Below are 19,589 nucleotides of genomic sequence, written 5' to 3' on the forward strand. Positions count from 1 at the left end.
GTATTCCTCCCAAGCTAGCAGTTTTCCGACCCTCCTAACACTGCCTCGATAGCATCAGCAAATATTCTTGCACCCTTCCTATTTAAGTGTATCCCATCCCTGTAGAAGCAGTCCCTTCTGTTAACAAGTACAGACTAAGCTGAAAAAAATTCTGCCCCTTGAAAAATTGCACAATCCTTCCAGGGCCGAATTGATCAACAAGGCTCTCATCATATACTCCCTCCTATCGTGTCTGGGCACAATTGCAGACACTTTCAAATTCAACCCTAATTCACGGCTTTTTGTCAACAGTGACCTGTACTTGTTAAGTAATTCTGCCAGTCTCCTACTCTTAATATCAATAGTGCCAACGTGTACAACTATATCACCTTTTGTGCCCTTAAAAGATGATATCCGCTCTACAATGTCATCAACCTTTGTCCATGGCAGACATACCCTGGCCCTGTTCTACCTATCCTTTTTACAAAGCATGTTCCCCATTTCCCTGACAATAGAGTCACCAACAACTACTAGTTCCTGTGGGACCAGCACATTCTGCCTTTGGGGGTTGCTGCTGTGTTGCGTGATGACCAAGTGCAAGCTCTGGCGTTGATGTGGGCAGCTGAGAGCTTGATGGGCCCCTCACTTTAGATCCTTCGAGGGCATCCACCCTGTTCATCAAGCTCTCCTATAGGCCCATAACAATGCTGAGTTGTAGCCTGATTTCGTTACACTCCTTGCATCACGCGCACACACAAAGACATCCCCCATGGCAATATCATGTCCTGTACCTGATTGCTCCGCAAACATCATGCAAGCAGTGCATTTTAAAAGGCTGTGATTCAGAGGGCAACTGCCCCCCTCAGTTCTCCTCTGAGCCACAGCACTCCCATTAGCTTGAACCTTTTGCTTTGCTGCTCTGGTCTGAGTCATGATTTCGATTTAATTTCAATAAAATTTCAATTTCAGTACAAAATTATGTTGTTGTTGTTGTTATTTGGTTTTTAGGAGCATTAACAACAAGGCCATATTGCTCCGGGGATATGCGGTGGTCATTCCCTGACCTGTCCGCATCCTCCGTATTTGGTGGTCACGGGCTCGAACCCCGGTCTAATCAAGAAGCGTGTGCTACGCACTGCCGCTCCTGCTCACCTGGCTACGGAGGCGCCGTACAAAATTATAACCCTAAACTTGTACCCCAACACAGTTATAATGCTATATATATTTTTCAGTATCAAATATTATCTACAAGTTCCGTTTATATAACTTCCGTATCAAGTTATGTACATGTATTAATTAATTATGTTACGTTTGTAATCTAAGTCGTTATATGTATTTAGTTAAAATACAGTTTAATTTAATTGACAACGAAGTTTAACAAAATTAATATATTTTGTTGATTAACTGACAATATTATATTATATACTATACTATACTAACGCTATCTAGTTCGGGATATAACGTTGTATTGTATAACAATGGCCCAAATTACGAACGGTAAATATACGGACACTTAAGTATTAATTAACTTCCAAATCTCGCTGTCTCAATTCAGAATAAACTAACGATCCTGACTAGGTCTATAAACTACTTATAGAAAATAATTTGATGTATCAATTGGTCAATAAAGCGGCTAAATATGGCTAAAAAACTTCTTGTTCAGTGGAGCTGCAACTTGTAACATGTGGATATGATACTTACCGATACTTTTATGAAATTACAACACCGAGTAAAGAATAAATACACCAGATTAATCAGAAAATCACAAAATAATGCTATACTACTAAATTTAAATCAAACGTTTTAGAAAAACAATAATTTCAAATCAATAAATAAGAAAATCCACTTAGTGGCTTTGAACACGTCTGGCTACTACAAGCCTCGTCAGCAAACTCGGTACACTACTGGTACATTCAGCAGCCTAGAGTGCAAGATGTCTGGGAATTCAGGCCTGCTGCAGGTCATCATGGAACGAATGAATATGTGGGATGTGTTAGAGCAACTAAGAGTAAGAACACATGCATGTATACTTACATGCACTAGCTATAAATAAATTTGATGAATTTGAAGTACTGATTATGTCCTTAAATGCAGCCATTGTAGGAATAGAGTAGACATGGTGTCACTCAGACATAAGTGATGCTGAATTTGAATATGGAGAGTACAATGTATATAGGAAGGACAGACAGGTCAGGAGAGGTGCAGGAGTTATTTATGCTCTTAGCTAAGAAGAATATTAATCTAAGGCAGTGAATCCAGTTGATATGGGTGATGAGTGCAATGTTGAGTTAGTTTGGTGTGATATAAGCACTAGGAAAACAAAATTGAGAGCAGGAGTGTGTTATAGGCCTAATTACTGTGTTGAGTATACCAAACAGTTATCCAGGGAAATAAAGTGGGCCAGCAAATCAGAATGTCTCATAACAGGTATTTTTTTAACTTTCCAAATGTTGGCTGGAAAGCTGCGAGTTGATCACTCACACACTAGCAAGACTTTTATGAATTTCCAGGTATATAATATGAACCACTACTCCAGGTATTTGTGCAGTCAGACATAAAACCACTACCCTTAGTGTAGTATCACACAGTTGATAAGTTACTTTGGTGTTACTGCTACCCATGTGCAGCACCCTGCATTTGTCAATGTTAAACTTCAACTGCCATTTCTCAGCCAATTGACTTAATATTCCTAGATCTTATTGCAGTATTTCACCCTGATGTCTGTCATTAGCCACCCTAACAAGTCATGGTTTAACCACCTCTGACAATACACCCTTTCATCATCAGCAAACTTGGACATTAATCCTGATAAAACTTCATTAATATCATTGATAAATATTGAAAATAACAATGGACCCGGCAATGAACCCTGGGGAACTCCACTAATAACATTAGTTCATGAAGAGCAGTGCCTACAGATAACCACGCTCTATCTTCTTCCACTGAACCATCCCTTTATCCATAGCAGTAATTTGTCCTTAATGCCACTTTGCTCCAGTTTGTACAGCAGCCTTTTATGTGCAACAGTATCAAAATCCTTCCTGAAATCCAAGTATATGATGTCAATATTATTTTTTGCATCCAGTTCCTTGGTCACTGCATTACAGAAATTTATCAATCAGAGATTGGTTAAACAAGACCACCACTTGAAAAATGCATGCTGTGATTCCAATATATTTGCATGCCTGTCCAAATAGCCCTGCATTACTTCTTTAACCAGTGATTCCATTAATGTCAAGGAAGAGTCAACCAGATATTCTTCTTATTTAATTGTAATATTAAGATCGTCCTTGAGTATTTTAAAATATGTAATAATACTGAATGTAGTTAGCATTAGCAGTGGCAATTGATGCAAGAAAGCATGCTTATAGAGCATCAGCCAAAAAAAAACACATCCCAGTTCACTTATTTATCCCCCCCCCCAATAGTTTGTCTAGTTCTTGCTTGAATTTATTTAAGCTATCAACTTCCACAACAATAGACTGATGTTTATTCCAGCAAGCAACCACTTGTTGGCTAAAGGCAAATTTCCACATATCTATTCTACAACTGTCTTTCCTCAATTTGAATTTATGCCCCCTCAAGTGTGTATTCTGAGCAAGAGGAAAAATCTCATCAGCATTGAGCTTGCTCAAACCATTCATAATCTTATATACCTCAATCAGATCTCCTTGCAGGTGCCTACAGATAACCACGCTCTGGAGACTATCAACAGATAGTCTCCAGACACTGCAATTTGCAGAGCTGAAGCCTTTCTTGGTAAGAGCCCTTCCTTTGTTCTGCTCACAATGTCATTGCCCTTTCCTGTACTTGTTATAGCAGTTCCACATCCTTCCTAAAGTGATGCCTCCAGACCTGTATGCAGTACTCAAGGTGTGGTCTGACCATTGCTTTATACAATGGAATAATCACCTCGTTATCCCTGCTAGCAAAATTCCTGAATATCACTGACAAAACACCCATGGGCTGTCCTGGCAGGCTATCTTAATTGCTCAGAGAACTTAATATCTGCCTGCACAATTATTCCTAGTTTTTTTTTTCATTTTCCACTACCCTGAGTGTAGTACCATACAGTTGGTAGGTTACTGTGGAGTTATTCTACTCATATGCAATAATTTGCATTTATCAATGTTAAACTTCATGTGCCATTTTTCCACCCATCTGTCTAACCTTTCAAGACCCTGTTGCAGTAACATGTCATTGTTGTCATTAACCACCCTGCCAACCTTTATATCATCTGCAAATTTGGACATTAAGCCTTACTTGCTTTTATCAATATCACTGATAAATATAGAAAATAACAACGGGTCCAACACCAAACCCTGGGGAACTCTTCTAGGAAAGTATAACTAGTCTATGAAGAGCAATGTCCATTAATTACCACTCTCTGTCTTCTCCCACTCAATCATCCCTTTATGCCACACTTGCCCTTACCCTTCATGCTCATCTGCTTAAAATTCCTGCTTAAACTTTTAGTATTAGCATTAGTAGAGGCATATGATGCAAGAAAGCAAGCTTATTCAGTATCAGCCAAAAAAAAAAAAAAAAAAAAAAAAAAAAACACACACCACTCCCATTTCACCCCTCTGTTCGCTCGAAATACCTGTCCAGTTGAGCCTTAAATTTGTTTAGACTATCAACTTCAACAACAAGTGATGGAAGTCGGTTCCACCAACCAACCATCCGCTGGCCAAAGGCAAATTTCCGCACATCTATCCGACATCCGTCCTTCCTCAATTTGAATTTATGCCCTCTGAGCTGATTATTCTGAGCAAGATGAAGAATCCCATTGGCATTGAGCATGCTCAAACCATTCAAAGCCCTATACACCTCTATCAGATCACCTCGCCGGTGCCTAGTCTCCAGACTCTGTAATTTGCACAACTTAAGCCTTTCTTCATAAGAGCAACCCTTTGTTCCATTCACTAATCTTGTTGCCCTTCTCTGTACCCGTTCCAGCAGCTCTACATCCTTCTTGAAATGAGGCTTCCAAACCTGCATACAGTACTCAAGATGTGGCCTAACCATTGCCTTATACAAGGGAATAATCGCCTCCTTATCCCAGCTAGAAGAATTCCTGTATATCATTGACAAGACACCATGAGCTACTCTTGCAGCTCGTCTGCACTGCTCAGAGAACTTCATATCTGCCTGCACAATTACCCCCAGGTCCTTTTCATTCTCCACCACTGTCAGTGTAGTACCGCAGAGTTGATACGTTGCTCTGGGGTTACTGTTTCCCATGTGTAGTACTTTACATTTGTCAATGTTAAACTTCATTTGCCACCTCTCAGCCCATCTGTTCAACCTTTCCAGATCCTGTTGCAGCAGCATAGTGTCAGTGGTGTCCTTAACGACCCTGCCAACCTTTGTATCATCTGCAAACTTGGACATTAAACTTGATATCCCATCATCAATATCATTCATAAACACCAAAAACAACAACGGACCCAACACTGAACCCTGAGGAACTCCACTAATAACATTAGTCCACAAAGAGCAGTGTCCATTGATTACCACTCTCTGTCTTCTGCCACTCAACCATCCCCTTATCCATAGCAGCAATTTGCCTCCAATGCCACATTGCTCCAATTTGTGCAGCAGTCTTCCATGTGCAACAGTATCAAAAGCCTTTCTAAGATCCAAATATATAATATCCAAGTTATTCCCTGCATCCAGTTCTTTTGTGACTACATCATAATATCCAATCAAATTGGTCAGGCAAGACCTGCCCATGCTGCGTCTGAGCTATAACTGAATTCTTGTCTAGATGATCCTGCAGTGCTTCTTTAACCAGTGCCTCCATTAATTTACCTGGAACAGACGTTAAGCTCACAGGTCTATAATTGCTTGTGTCAGCCTTTGATCCTCCTTTGTGAATTGGGGTTACATTTGCACTTCTCCAGTCTATGGGTACCACCCCTGAGTCCAAAGAAGCTCTCATAATTATGGCTAGGGGTTTGCTTACTTCCTTTGCTGCCTCCTTTAATATAACAGGATAGATCCCATCCACCCCAGGTGCCTTAGCATTAGCATTAGTAGAGGCATTTGATGCAAGAAAGCAAGCTTATGCAGCATCAGCCAAAAAAAAAAAAAAAAAAAAAACCACTTCCACTTCACCCCTCTGTTCGTTCAAAATACCTGTCCAGCTGAGCCTTAAACTTATTTAGGCTATCAACCTCCACCACAAGGGATGGAAGTCTGTTCCACCAACCAACCACCCGCTGGCTAAAGGCAAATTTCCGCACGTATCCTACATCTGTCTTTCCTCAATTTGAATTTATGCCCTCTCAGGTTATTATTCTGAGGAAGAGGAAGAATCCCATCAGCATTGAGCATGCCTAAACCATTCAAGGCTTTATACACCTCTATCAGATCACCTCGCTGGTGCCTAGTCTCCAGACACTGTAATTTGCAAAACTTAAGCCTTTCTTCGTAAGAGCACCCCTTTGTTCCATTCACTAATCTTGTTGCCCTTCTCTGTACTCGTTCCATCAGCTCTACATCCTTCTTGAAATGAGACCTCCAGACCTGTATACAGTACTCTAGGTGTGGCCTGACCATTGCTTTATACAATGGAATACTCACCTCCTTATCCCTGCTGGAAAAATTCCTATATATCATTGACAATACTCCATGAGCTACTCTTGCAGCCCGTCTGCACTGCTCAGAGAACTTCATATCTGCCTGCACAACCACCCCCAAGTCCCTTTCATTCTCTACCACTGTCAGTGTAGTACCACAGAGTTGATACGTTGCTCTGGGGTTGCTGTTTCCCATGTGTAGTACTTTACATTTGTCAATGTTAAACTTCATTTGCCACCTCTCAACCCATCTGTTCAACCTTTCCAGATCCTGTTGCAGCAGCATAGTGTCAGTAGTGTCCTTCACAACCCTGCCAACCTTTGTATCGTCTGCAAACTTGGACATTAAGCTTGATATACCATCATCAATATCATTTATAAATACAGAAAACAATAATGGACCCAACACTGAGCCCTGAGGAACTCACTAATAACATTAGTCCATGATGAGCAGTGTTCATTGATTACCACTCTCTGTCTTCTCCCCCTCAACCACCCCTTTATCCATAGCAGCAATTTGCCTCCAATGTCACACTGCTCCAATTTGTGTAGCAGTCTTCCATGTGCAACAGTATCAAAAGCCTTTCTAAGATCCAAGTATATAATATCAAAGTTATTCCCTGCATCCAGTTCTTTTGTGACTGCGTCATAGTATCCAATCAAGTTGGTCAGGCAAGACTTCCCCTTTACAAAACCATGCTGTGTCTGAGCTATAACTGAAGTCTTGTCTAAATGATCCTGCAGTGCTTCTTTAACCAGTGCCTCCATTAATTTTCCTGGAACAGAAGTTAAGCTCACAGGTCTATAACTGCTTGTGTCAGCCTTTGATCCTCCTTTGTGAATTGGGGTCACATTTGCACATTTCCAGTCTATGGGTTACTCCCCTGAGTCCAAGGAAGCTCTCATAATTATGGCTAAGGGTTTGCTTACTTCCTTTGCTGCCTCCTTTAATATAACTGGATAGATCCCATCCACCCCGGGTGCCTTTCTTGTGTTTATCTTCAACAGTTTCTCCTCCACCTTACTCCCAGTTATTTCAAGATTCTGTAGCTTACTGCTAGAGTTGAATACACCTCTGGCATTCCCCTTGCTGAATAACTCCTCATGTGTGAATGTCGATGCAAAATATTCATTTAGTTTGTTAGCTACCTGAGCAGGATCATCAACAGTTGACCCATCAATATCAAGTGGACCAATCTGATTCATCCCCTTCCTTCTAGACTTTGCCCATCACCACCAAATATGGAGGATGCGGAAAGGTCATTCAGGGAATGACCACTGCATATCCCGGAGCAATATGGCCTTAGTTGCTAATGCTCCTAAATAACAACAACAAATCCTTCTAGACTTTACATAAGTAAAGAACTCTTTGCTGTTTTTCTTTGCATCCCTTGCCAAGGATTTCTCGTAATCTGCCTTCGCCTGCCTAACCTCCTTTGTAACTTGGTTGCATATCAACTTGTATCTATCATAGGCTTCTGTGTCATGTGTTAATTTGTAAGTATCCCATGCATTTTTCTTCTCTGCCATATGCCTCATTAGTTCATCTGACATCCATTTTGGCCTAAACCTTGAACAATATTTCTTAGTTGGTATGTAAAGCCCAGTAGCTTCCAAGATAAGTTCTTTGAATGCTTCCCATTTTGAATTTGCTGTTGGTAACATCATCAGTTGGTCCCACTGTATAGAATTTAAATACTGTCTCAGTCCATCGTAGTCGCCTTTACGGAAGCAATAACCCTTCCCTTTACCCCTAATGGTAGTTACCTCTTTGAGTAAATCCCACTTCAGCACACTGTGATCACTGCCACCTAGTGGTTCATTTATCTGCAGATTCTTAATGCATGAAGAATCACTGTTGATAATCAAATCAAGAGTATTACTCCCTCTAGTTGCCTCCCGAACATGCTGATGTAGAAAACAATCATCCAATAAATCCACAAAAGCCCTGCTAGTGTGTGAGTGACCAGCCCCCAAATTCCAGTCAATATCTGGGAAATTAAAATCTCCCATTATAAGACTCTCTGATTTACTGGCCCACTCTATTTCCCTGTACAGTTTCTTATTATACTCATCAGAGTCATTAGGCCTATAGCACACTCCTACTCTCAATTTTGATCTCCCAATGCTTATGTCACACCAAACTGACTCAACACTGCACTGTCCAGCGATGTCGACTGGCTTCACTTCCTTTGTTTTTGTGTTTCTTAACTAATAGCATAACCCCTCCCCCCTTCCTATCCTGTCTATCCTTTCTGTAGACGTTGTACTCCCCAAATTGCAGTTCTGCATCCTTTATATCTGTGTGACACTACGTCTCTGATATCCCAACAATATCTGCCTTTGATGTTTTGAGCAATACCTCAAATTCATCAAATTTATTTACTAAACTCCTAGCATTGGTGTACACGCAAGTATACCTGCACCTGTTTCTATTCTTAGCTACCCTAACACAACCCATGTGTTTACTTGTACCGCAATGGCTCCCAGCAGTCTATGAAATACCATGCATCTTGTTTTTCAGGCCAGGCTTCTGCTCATTCTAATAGAAGCAGTGCAAGAATCTCTTTCACCTCTGCCAGTGGCTACTGTCAATCTATTGGTCTTTGTCTCCCCCCAAGCTAGCAGTTTTCCGACCCTCCTAACACTACCTCGATAGCATCAGCAAATATTCTTGCATCCTTTCTATTTAAGTGTATCCCATCCCTGTAGAAGCAATCTCTCCTGTTAACAAGTACAGTTCAGGCTGAAAAAAATTCTACCCCTTGAGCCTTGCACAATCTTTCCAGGGCCGAATTGATCGACAAGGCTCTCATCATATACTCCCTCCTATCGTGTCTGGGCAGAATTGCAGACACTTTCAAATTCAACCCTAATTCTCGGCTTTTGTTCAACAGTGACCTGTACTTGTTAAGTAATTCTGCCGGTCTCCTACTCTTAATATTATTAGTGCCAACGTGTACAACTATATCACCTTTTGTGCCCTTAAAAGATGATATTCGCTCTACAACGTCATCAACCTTTGCCCCTGGCAGACATACCCTGGTCCTGTTCCACCTATCTTTTTTACAAAGCATGTTCCCCGTTTCCCTGACAATAGAGTCACCAACAACTACTAGTTCCTTCGGGACCAGCGCATTCTGCCTTGGGGGTTGCCTCTGTGTCACGCGATGCCCAAGTGCAAGCTCTGGCGTTGATGTGGGCAGCTGAGAGCTTGATGGGCCCCTCAATTTAGTTTCTTCGAGGGCATCCACCCTGTCCTTCAAGCTCTCATATAGGCCCACAAGAACGCCGAGTTGTTGCCTGATATCGATACACTCCTTGCATCGCGCACACACAAAGACATCCCCCTTGGCAGTATCATGTCCCGTACCCGATTGCTCTGCAAACATCAAGCAAACAGTGCATTTTATAAGGCTGTGAGTCAGAGGACAACTGCCCTCCTCAGTTCTGCTCTGAGCCACAGCACTTCCATTAGCTTGAGCCTTTTGCTTTGCTGCTCTGGTCTGAGTCATGATTCTATTAATTTATTAATTAATTATAATTAATTATTTTATGTTATTAATTATGTTAAATATAATTAATTATATTACGTTTGTAATCTAAGTCGTTATATGTATTTATTTAAACGTACAATTTAACTGCTAATGAAGTTCAACTAACGCTATCTAGTACGGTATATAACTATCGTATCACAAAGGCGGGAAAATTACGAACGGTAGCGGAGTTGAAACACGTGGAAACCCTTACCGATACTTTTATGCAATTACAAGGCCGACTAAAGAATAAATACACCAAATTAATCAGAAAATCACAAAATAATGTTATACTACTAAATTTAAATCAAAAGTTTTAGAAAAACAATAATTTCAAATCAATAAATAAGAAAAATCCACTTAGCGGCTTTGAACACGACCGTCTCTAGTAGCCTCGTCAGCAGATGATCCTTTTTTATGTGTATCCTGAACAATCTCTCCTCCACTTTCCTCTCAGTTATTACAAAATCATCCAGCTCACTGCCAATGTTTACTTTACCTACATCATTCTCCTTCCTGAATAACTCCTCATGCGTGAATGTAGATGCAAAATACTCGTTTAGATTGTTAGCCACCTGAGCAGGATCCTCAACTGTTGAACCATCAATATCCAGTGGACCAATCTGCTTCATCCCTTTCCTTCTTGAGTTTAAATAGGTAAAGAACTCTTTTCTGGTTTTCTTTGCATCCTTTGCCAAGGATTTTTCGTAGTCTGCCTTTGCCTGCCTAATCTCCTTTGTGACTTGGTTACAGACCAACTTATATCTATCATAGGCTTCCATGTCACCCATTAATTTGTATGTATCCCATGCATTTTTCTTCTCTGCCACATGTCTCATTAGTTCATCTGACAACCATTTAGGCCTAAACCTTGAACAATATTTCTTAGTTGGTATGTAAAGCCTGGTAGCCTCCAAGATTAGTTCCTTGAATGCTTCTCATTTTGAGTTTGCTGTTGGTAACATCATCAGTTGGTCCCACTGTATAGAATTTAAATACTGTCTCAGACCATCATAGTCGCCTTTACGAAAACACAAACCCTTCCCTTTACCTCTGATGGTAGTTACCTCCTTGAGTAAATCCCACTTCAACACACTGTGATCACTGCCACCTAGTGGTTCATTTATCTGCAGATTCTTAATGCATGAAGAATCACTACTGATAATCAGATCAAGAGTATTGCTCCCTCTTGTTGCCTCACGAACATGCTGATGTAGAAAACAATCATCCAATAAATCCACAAAAGCCTTGCTAGTGTGCGAGTGACCAACCCACAAATTCCAGTCAATATCTGGGAAATTAAAATCCCCCATTATAAGACTCTCTGATTTACTGGCCCACTCTATTTCCCTGTACAATATCTTATTATACTCATCAGAGTCATTAGGCCTATAGCACACTCCTACTCTCAATTTTGATTTCCCTATGCTTATGTCACACCAAACTGACTCGACACTGCCCTGTCCATCGATGTCGACTGGCTTCACTTCCTTGGACGTTATGTGTTTCTTAACTAATAGCATAACCCCTCCTCCCCTCCTGTCCTGTCTATCCTTTCTATACACATTGTATTCCCCAAATTCCAGTTCCGCATTAGTTATATCTGTGTGACACCACGTCTCCGATATCCCAACAATATCTGCCCTTGATGTTTTGAGCAATACCTCAAATTCATCAAATTTATTTACCAAACTCCTAGCATTGGATAACACGCAGGTATACATGCACCTGTTTCTATTCTTGGCTACCCTAACACAACCCATGTGTTTACTTGTACCGCAATGACTCCCAGCAGTCTCTGAAATATCCTGCATCTTGTTTTTCAGGCTTCTGCTCATTTCAATAGAAGCAGTGCAAGAATCACTTCCACCTCTGCCAGTCTATTAGTCATCTATTAGTGATCTATTAGTCCTTGTATCCCCCCCAACTAGCAGTTTTCCGACCCACCTAACTCTGCCTCGACAGATCATCATGCTCATCTGCCTAAAATTCACACTTAAACCATGTTCATCACACTGCTTCAATTTGTATAGCAGTCTTATGTGCAACAGTATCAAAAACGTTCCTGAAATCCAAGTATATGATATCAAATTTTTTCTAGCAGGGATAAAGAGGTGATTATTCCCTTGTATAAGGCAATGGTCAGGTCACACCTTGAGTACTGTATACAGGTCTGGAGGCCTCATTTCAAGAAGGATGTAGAGCTGCTGGAACGAGTACAGAGAAGGGCAACAAGATTAGTGAATGGAACAAAGGCTAAAGTTTTGCAAATTACAGTGTCTGGAGACTAGGCACTGGCGAGGTGATCTGATAGAGGTGTATAAAGCCGTGAATGGTTTGAGCATGCTCAATACTGATGGGATTCTTCCTCTTGCTCAGAATAATCACCTGAGAGGGCATAAATTCAAATTGAGGAAAGACAGATGTAGGATAGATGTGCGGAAATTTGCCTTTAGCCAGTGGATAGTTGGTTGGTGGAACAGACTTCCATCCCCTGTTGTGGAAGTTGATAGCCTAAATAAATTTAAGGCTCAGCTGGACAGGTATTTTGAACGAATGGAGGGGTGGAATGGGAGTGGGTTTTTTTTTTTTTTTTTTTTTTTGGCTGATTCTGCATAAGCTTGCTTTCTTGCATCATATGCCTCTACTAATGCTAATGCTAATATTTTGCATCCAGTTCCTTTGTGACTACATCGTAGCATCCAATCAAATTTGTCAAACAAGATTTCCTTCTAATAAAGTCATGCTGTGTTTGAAGTATAATTGTGACTTTGTCTAGATGATCCCGCATTACTTCTTTTACCAGTGACTCCATTATTTTTCCTGGAACAGAAGTTTAAATTAATAGATCTGTAATTACTCATGCCACCCTTTGATCCCCTTTGTGAATTGGGGATATATTTGCACATCTCCAGTCTGCAGCAACCTCCTCTAAAGGAAGTAAAGGAAATAAAGGAAGTAAATAGTTTATTTAGAATTATTTATTTTGAAATTATCTAGATATACTTGAAGCAAGCCCCTCAGACTAGAACTCTGCAGTGTTGGTTATTAATGCAATGAAAGTGTTTTGGAAAATCTGAAAGGCCACTGTGAATAATCACTCTTGTAACCATAAAACAAAACTGAAAGGTGTAATAGTGTATCTGCTGTTGAATATTACTGTTAAAATATATTCTTCTTTCTGCATTGTTGAAGTAGTAAATATACATTTAAGAACAATTTACATTAAAACCAATTTAAAAAAAAAACTTACTGTCTTATTTGCAGGAAGTGGATTTCCGATGTCACAGGTTAGTTTATTCACTCCTGTCAATTCTGGCTGGGCTCCACTGCAACTAACAGGAAAGTCCTACAAAAGAATATATTCTAATATATTTTCTATATTTTTTAAAACCTCTGTTCTACAATGTAACAATGATGTAGTATTTTATATTGCTAGCTGCTTACTGGAAGTCAAGGAAGGGAGCCAGGCTGTTATATATCCTAGCTTCCTTCTTCGAAGACAAGCATTTCTTTATCCTCTACATCTTAATCTTCTCTGTCCATTCAAATGAGAAGGGACTGCGTGATCAACAGGCAGACAGTATCTCACAAGGATGGAAAATTTATTCTGTAATAATAAACTTTTGGCAATAAAATGTTATGTTTTTAAATTGACATGCAGGCATCTAACCTTAGGAATTAAACAGATTTGTACCGGCCTACTACTGCCTACTGCATATTTTGTACAAATAAACAACACAATCTCATATATGATGAGATTAAATTAACATGTTTATTTGTTTGGATCTATGGCTAATGACTTATTATTTGATTTACAGGTACCTTGGAGATTAGACATGAACAGATAATGGCATTATCACTTGTTTGGAGAGGTCTGGGTTCGATTCCTATCACTGACGGGAGGAATTTCTAAGGTTCTCTTCAATCAGGGCTGCAGTTCACATTGAAGTCAGAGGTGGTGTTTCTGAGAATCAGAAACACCACCTTTGACTTCGATGCATTTCTCTACTAATGTGTGAATTGCATGGACTGCTTGTGTGAGCTCATCACGACTGTCTTTTATGAGGGCCACAGCATTCAATATGCGATCAAGTAATGTATCTGGTGTTTGCACTATTATGTGGTATACAAGATATTTCATACACCACAGGTAAAAATCTAAATGGTTTAGATCCAGTGACCTAAGTGGCCAATTTTACAGACCACTGCAACTAATCCATCAGCAAGAAACAGGTCACTGAAGTGAGTGACCACTGCACTGGAACAAAGAGGAGGAGTTTCACTGTGTTTGAACCGGCCTACTAGTGCCGGTTCAAACACAGTGAAACATTTGGCTATACATTCAACATTGTATGGCCAAAGATACATCTTCTAACAGTTGTGGCAATTCGTTTTTCAAAAATTTTACATAGACCTGTCCAGTAAGATGACTCTCAAAAATAAATAGACAAATCAACTGACAATAATGATTCCACACCACACATTAACACTGTGTAATCTAAGTGTGGGGGACACAAGTTACAAGTAAAATTCACAATGGCACGTTGATGAGAATCTATGAAATATAATTACAAATTATTTGGAATTGGACCCATGTTCATATGAATTTTCTTACTCAAAACTGCCTCAGAAACCAGCTCCTGAAGTTATGCCATATCTTTGTGAATCACCCTTTGTATGTGACTAGGTACTCTGGACCCATGTGTTGCAATTTGTTTGATTGGCTAACATTAATTAGGATTAATTGTTGTTTATATTAATTAAAATTACTGATTAGCTGAAATCAAAAAATTGTTAGGTGAATGTTATCTACAAACTGTAAGTATAAACACAAGAAGCATTTCATCCTTACAAGTTTGCTTTTGTTAATATTTATATAATTAACTTCTAGAGGCATCAAAAGATACATCATAGCCTCGAAAGCATCTTCACCAGCATTGTGGATGGTTACATCGAGCCCAAGTCTATTTGAACTTCCGATCAAGAACTGTGTCATGTTTCTGCAAAAAAAGAAAAAAAAACAAAAAACACATGTAATAACTAATCTTTTTTTCAATCAAGAAAAGTTAGTATATTGTATATGAATTTCCTTCTTTAAAGAACATTATTAAATAAGACTTCTAACACAACTTTATTATTATATTATTCTTTTTTTTATCAAGACAGGCTATGCTGTTGCCACAAGGACCCAAGAATTTTCAATGTGAATCGTTAAAACATCTTAATGTCTATCAACTTTTCCTCCTAAACATGCAATGTATTATATTTAAAGTCTATAATTTTTATGAAAACTTGGCATACATTATGATAATTATTCTATTCACAAATTTGCATGTTTAAATGGCAGACTGACGAAATTCTTCTGATTTTGAAGACTCACAATACTCACATATAAATAATGGGGTTATCAAACCAATCTCCAGTATTAATTCCAGCACCCCTCAATATAACTGGGAGAAAATATGCTTTAAAAAAAAAAAAAAAAGCAGTTTTTGTTATTTCATACCATTGTAAATATTCATGACCAATGTGTATAGTTATCAGCATTAGTAGAGGCATATGATGCAAGAAAGCAAGTGTATACAATGTCAGCAAAAAAAAAAAAAAAAAAAAAAAACCCTTCCCATTTCACTGATCTTTCTTGAATTTATTTAAGCTATCAACTTCCACAATTACCAATGGAAGTTTGTTCCAGCAATCATCCACCTGCTAGCTAAAGGCAAATTTCCACACATCCATTCTACAACTGTCTTTCCTCAATTTGAATTTATGTCCCCTCAGGTGTGTAATCCGAGGAAAAATCACATCAGCATTGAGCTTGCTCAAACCATTCAAAGCCTTATACACCTCGATACATCCCATTTCACTTATTCATTCCCTCCAATAATTTGTCTAGTTCTTCCTTGTATTTGAACTATCAACTTTAACAACATCAGATAGAAGTTTGTTCCAACAATCAACCACCCCCTTGGCTAAAGGCAAACTTCTGCACATCTATTCTTCAACCATCCTACCTCAATTTGGTTTTATGTCCCCCTCACATGTGTGGTCTGAGCAAGAGGAAGAATCCCATCAGCACTGAGTTTGCTCAATCCATTCAAAGACTTAAACACCTCAATCAGATCACATTGCAGGTGCCTAGTCTCCAGACATTGCAATTTGCAGAAATTATTATAAAATTATGAGGAAATACCGTGAATGAGGAAGGGGGGGGGGAGTAGATATAGCTGAAATTCAACCAAAAGTATTTCAAAATCCAATAATCTAATTCAAACATAGCCCAACCCTTTTACATTCTTTTCTAAGGGAAAATGAGGTCAAAGATACGAGTTTTAGTACTTATTTCCACAAACACGCTAATCCTACCTGACTGATTAATACAGCAACTCCCCAACTTACATAAGGGTTGCATTCTGCAAAATGCTACATAAGTCGGAATTTCCCTCATGCTTGTGCATGACTCGCAACTGTGCTCGCTGAATTCACTGAATCAAAAAAGAAATGTTCAATGAACATGTAAATAGAATTATTTATTGTATTAATTCAATTTTTTATCCCATGTGCAGGAAAAATTACAAAAGTGTGCAATTTAAAAAAATTTCGAAATTATAAAATTACAAAAAAAGAGAGGAGACAGGCATAACGTCAATAAGTTTAGCCTCTTGAGCATCATTGCCAGAATTAATGTCTTCAGCTGATAAGTACGCAGCTGCAGAGGTTGAGGGCTGTGGAGGTTTAGAAGAAGTCGGCCACTCAACTTTACGAAGGAACATATTAACGGGTGACTGGACGGTGGCTTTTTTCTGTCATCGTAGATTTCTTTGTAGCATGCAAGCATATCATTCACCACTCTGTTAACTTTTAAGAATCGTTCGCTGTTAGGATCCATCTTCAAAAAACCTCGCCATTGCCAATGCAATTTCACTATGAAGCGTGATGAAGCTTGAGCTTCATCAGCATTTTCTTCTTACACTATCACTGCCTGCAAGTCAATAAGTTCTTTGTTAGATAATTCCTTCTCTTCTTCCTCTTTAATTCCACCATGTCTTTGGCATCAACCTCCAACTGAAGTAGCTCTGCAACCTTTACAATCTTATCTGTTATTACCTCTTCATATGATTCATCTTTTTTAAATCCTTCAAAGCCTTTTATGTGCTGTGGGCAAATTTTCTTCCATGCGCCATTTAAACAACTTTTAGTAATTTCCGGCCCAGGCCTTATTAATGTTTAAGATAGCGTGGTAAATATTGTAAGATTTCTAAAACCCTCTTAACGTAAAATTTTGTGCAAATGTTGTGCATAAATAGTATGCTTTTAAATTTGAAATAACATCCTGATCCAGAGGTTGGATGAGTGAAGTCGTGTTTGGCGGTAGAAATATGACTCTCACGTTTGAATTGAAATCATCTAGATGCATAGGATGTCCAGGAGCATTATCTAATAGAAGCAAAATCTTGAAAGGAATGTCATTGTCTTTACAATATTTTTCAACCTCGGGAATGAAGCAGCGTTTAAACCAATCCTCAAAGAGAGATATTTTTATCCATGCTCTCTGGTTCAATCGGAAATGCACAGGTAGGGTGGCTTTATTGATGCTCTTAAATGCACAAGGATTTCCAGAATGGTACACAAGCAGTGGTTTTAAACTGCAATATTCTGCTGAATTAGCCCCAAGCAAGAGCGTAGCCCTATCTTTTGACACCTTGAAACCTGGCATTGTATTTTCCTCTTTGGCAATGTATGCTCAATCCGGAATTTTTTTCAAATACAGAGCAGTCTCGTCAACATTAAAAATTTGCTGTGTTGAATAGCCAAGCCTTCATCAATAATCAATAATTTTTTCCAACACATCACATCACATCACAAAATTTCTCTGCAGCTGCAGAATCGGCACTGGAGACTTCACTGCATACTTTAATATTGTGGAAACCAGCATGATGCTTGAACCTATTAAACTACCCATTGCTTGCCATGAACTTGGGTTGGGGTTTGCTGTACTTATTCTTAATATCTTTATAAATACTTGTTGCTTTTGCTTGAATGGTCATTAGACTCAGAGGCACTCGCTTTTGAATCTGATTTTCCATCCATATTATTAACAGCTGTTCCATCTTCAATATAGCACGTGAACGCTGTTTTGTGATCACTGTTGTTGTTATATCTTAAATGTGTTGATCTTTTGACATGTTATTTTATATGCGCACTGTCCATTAAAATAGAATTCACTGTTGAAGCAGCGAGACCTAATTCCCTTGCAATAGATGACAAACTTTGTCCTGCTTCGTACTTCTTAATCATTTTCATCTTCATTTCTAAATCAATTTTGTTTCGTTTCCTGGCACTACCACCACTTGCACTTTTCGTTGGTTGCTTTCCCTTCACCATTGTAATAAGTAAATAGGAATGAAGAGAAGATTCTGAAAATTTGTTTTTTATATGATTGAAGATTTCAGTCAAGGGGAACACATTTCACCATAATAGTGTAAAAACCCACACAATTGCAGTTATCGGTATTATCGCAAATGCAATAAGATTGAGTTTACTACACGTTTATAATTAGATGCACTAACAGAAAAGCCCAATAAACTGGAAAGTGCATATTGTTTTTTGGTCGTGACCTCCAGAAACGTCCTTTAGAAAAATATCACAAAGACGTTCAAAATTGATTCTTATAACGGAACATATTATAATGATGAAGGGTAGTGCAATTTCCATTATAAAAATGACCTTTTAGAGATATAAATAGCTTAGTTATATAACGAAATTTTCAACTTCCAAGGACTTGGAATGAATTACAAAAAAAAAAAAAATAATAATAATAATAATAATAATAAATAATGTGTTATTGGGTTCACATTACGATATTTTCACAATACCTCCATTTATTCCTATGGAATGCAAAATATGTTTCCGTGATTTTTTTTAAATTTGCACCGGCCGGCAAAAACTTACATAAAGTCGAATTTCCATAAATTATTATTACATAAGTCAGGGAGTTCCTGTATTTGTATCAACAAATAACTGAAAGGAAACACTAGGCTTTTGCTGCAATCCCCCCAAAAAAAACTATATGGGGGTATCAAAAAGTTTTCCCCTGACTATGTTCAAGTCCCAGAAGACTGAGATTTGAAACATATTAACCTATTTTCAGTACATTCATAATCTGAACCTCTCATAAAAACATATAGCATCAATTAGAGCAATATCACATTATCATTTACATATACAGACTTTAGTTTCAGGACCTTCTTCACAATGGAGTACTGTATACACTTACTGCTTTCTTTACAGTTTGACATGCAGTGTAAGAAAATGCAATCTTTTACAAGAGCAGAAATAATTTAATTAAAAAGTAAACAGTGGTTCTTAATGCATATTTTACTGTAATATACTGCAATGTAAGATGCAAAAGGTGACTGTAAATAAAAGGATCGATTTATATGTCGGAATATAAGATAGCACTTAGATGGCAGAAGAGACAGGTAGT

The 19,589-nt window shown here is 38.7% G+C and overlaps 1 protein-coding gene across 1 annotated transcript in view; it reads right to left on the reverse strand.

Moving 5' to 3' along the window:
* LOC150079392 (integrin alpha-PS2-like) overlaps positions 1-19,589 on the reverse strand; it is a 514,720-nt gene that overhangs the window by 75,980 nt on the left and 419,151 nt on the right. The window contains exons 20-21 of the mRNA XM_090382299.1: positions 14,955-15,102; positions 13,353-13,448 (exon numbers count right to left, since the gene is read on the reverse strand). Coding sequence (XP_090238425.1) covers positions 13,353-13,448; positions 14,955-15,102 — 244 coding nt within the window. The remainder of the gene's footprint in view (positions 1-13,352; positions 13,449-14,954; positions 15,103-19,589) is intronic.

Source organism: Mastigoproctus giganteus, chromosome 10 (genome assembly GCF_048544385.1).
Source record: "Mastigoproctus giganteus isolate SK-2022 chromosome 10, ASM4854438v1, whole genome shotgun sequence".
In the NCBI taxonomy this organism is placed as follows: domain Eukaryota; kingdom Metazoa; phylum Arthropoda; class Arachnida; order Uropygi; family Thelyphonidae; genus Mastigoproctus; species Mastigoproctus giganteus.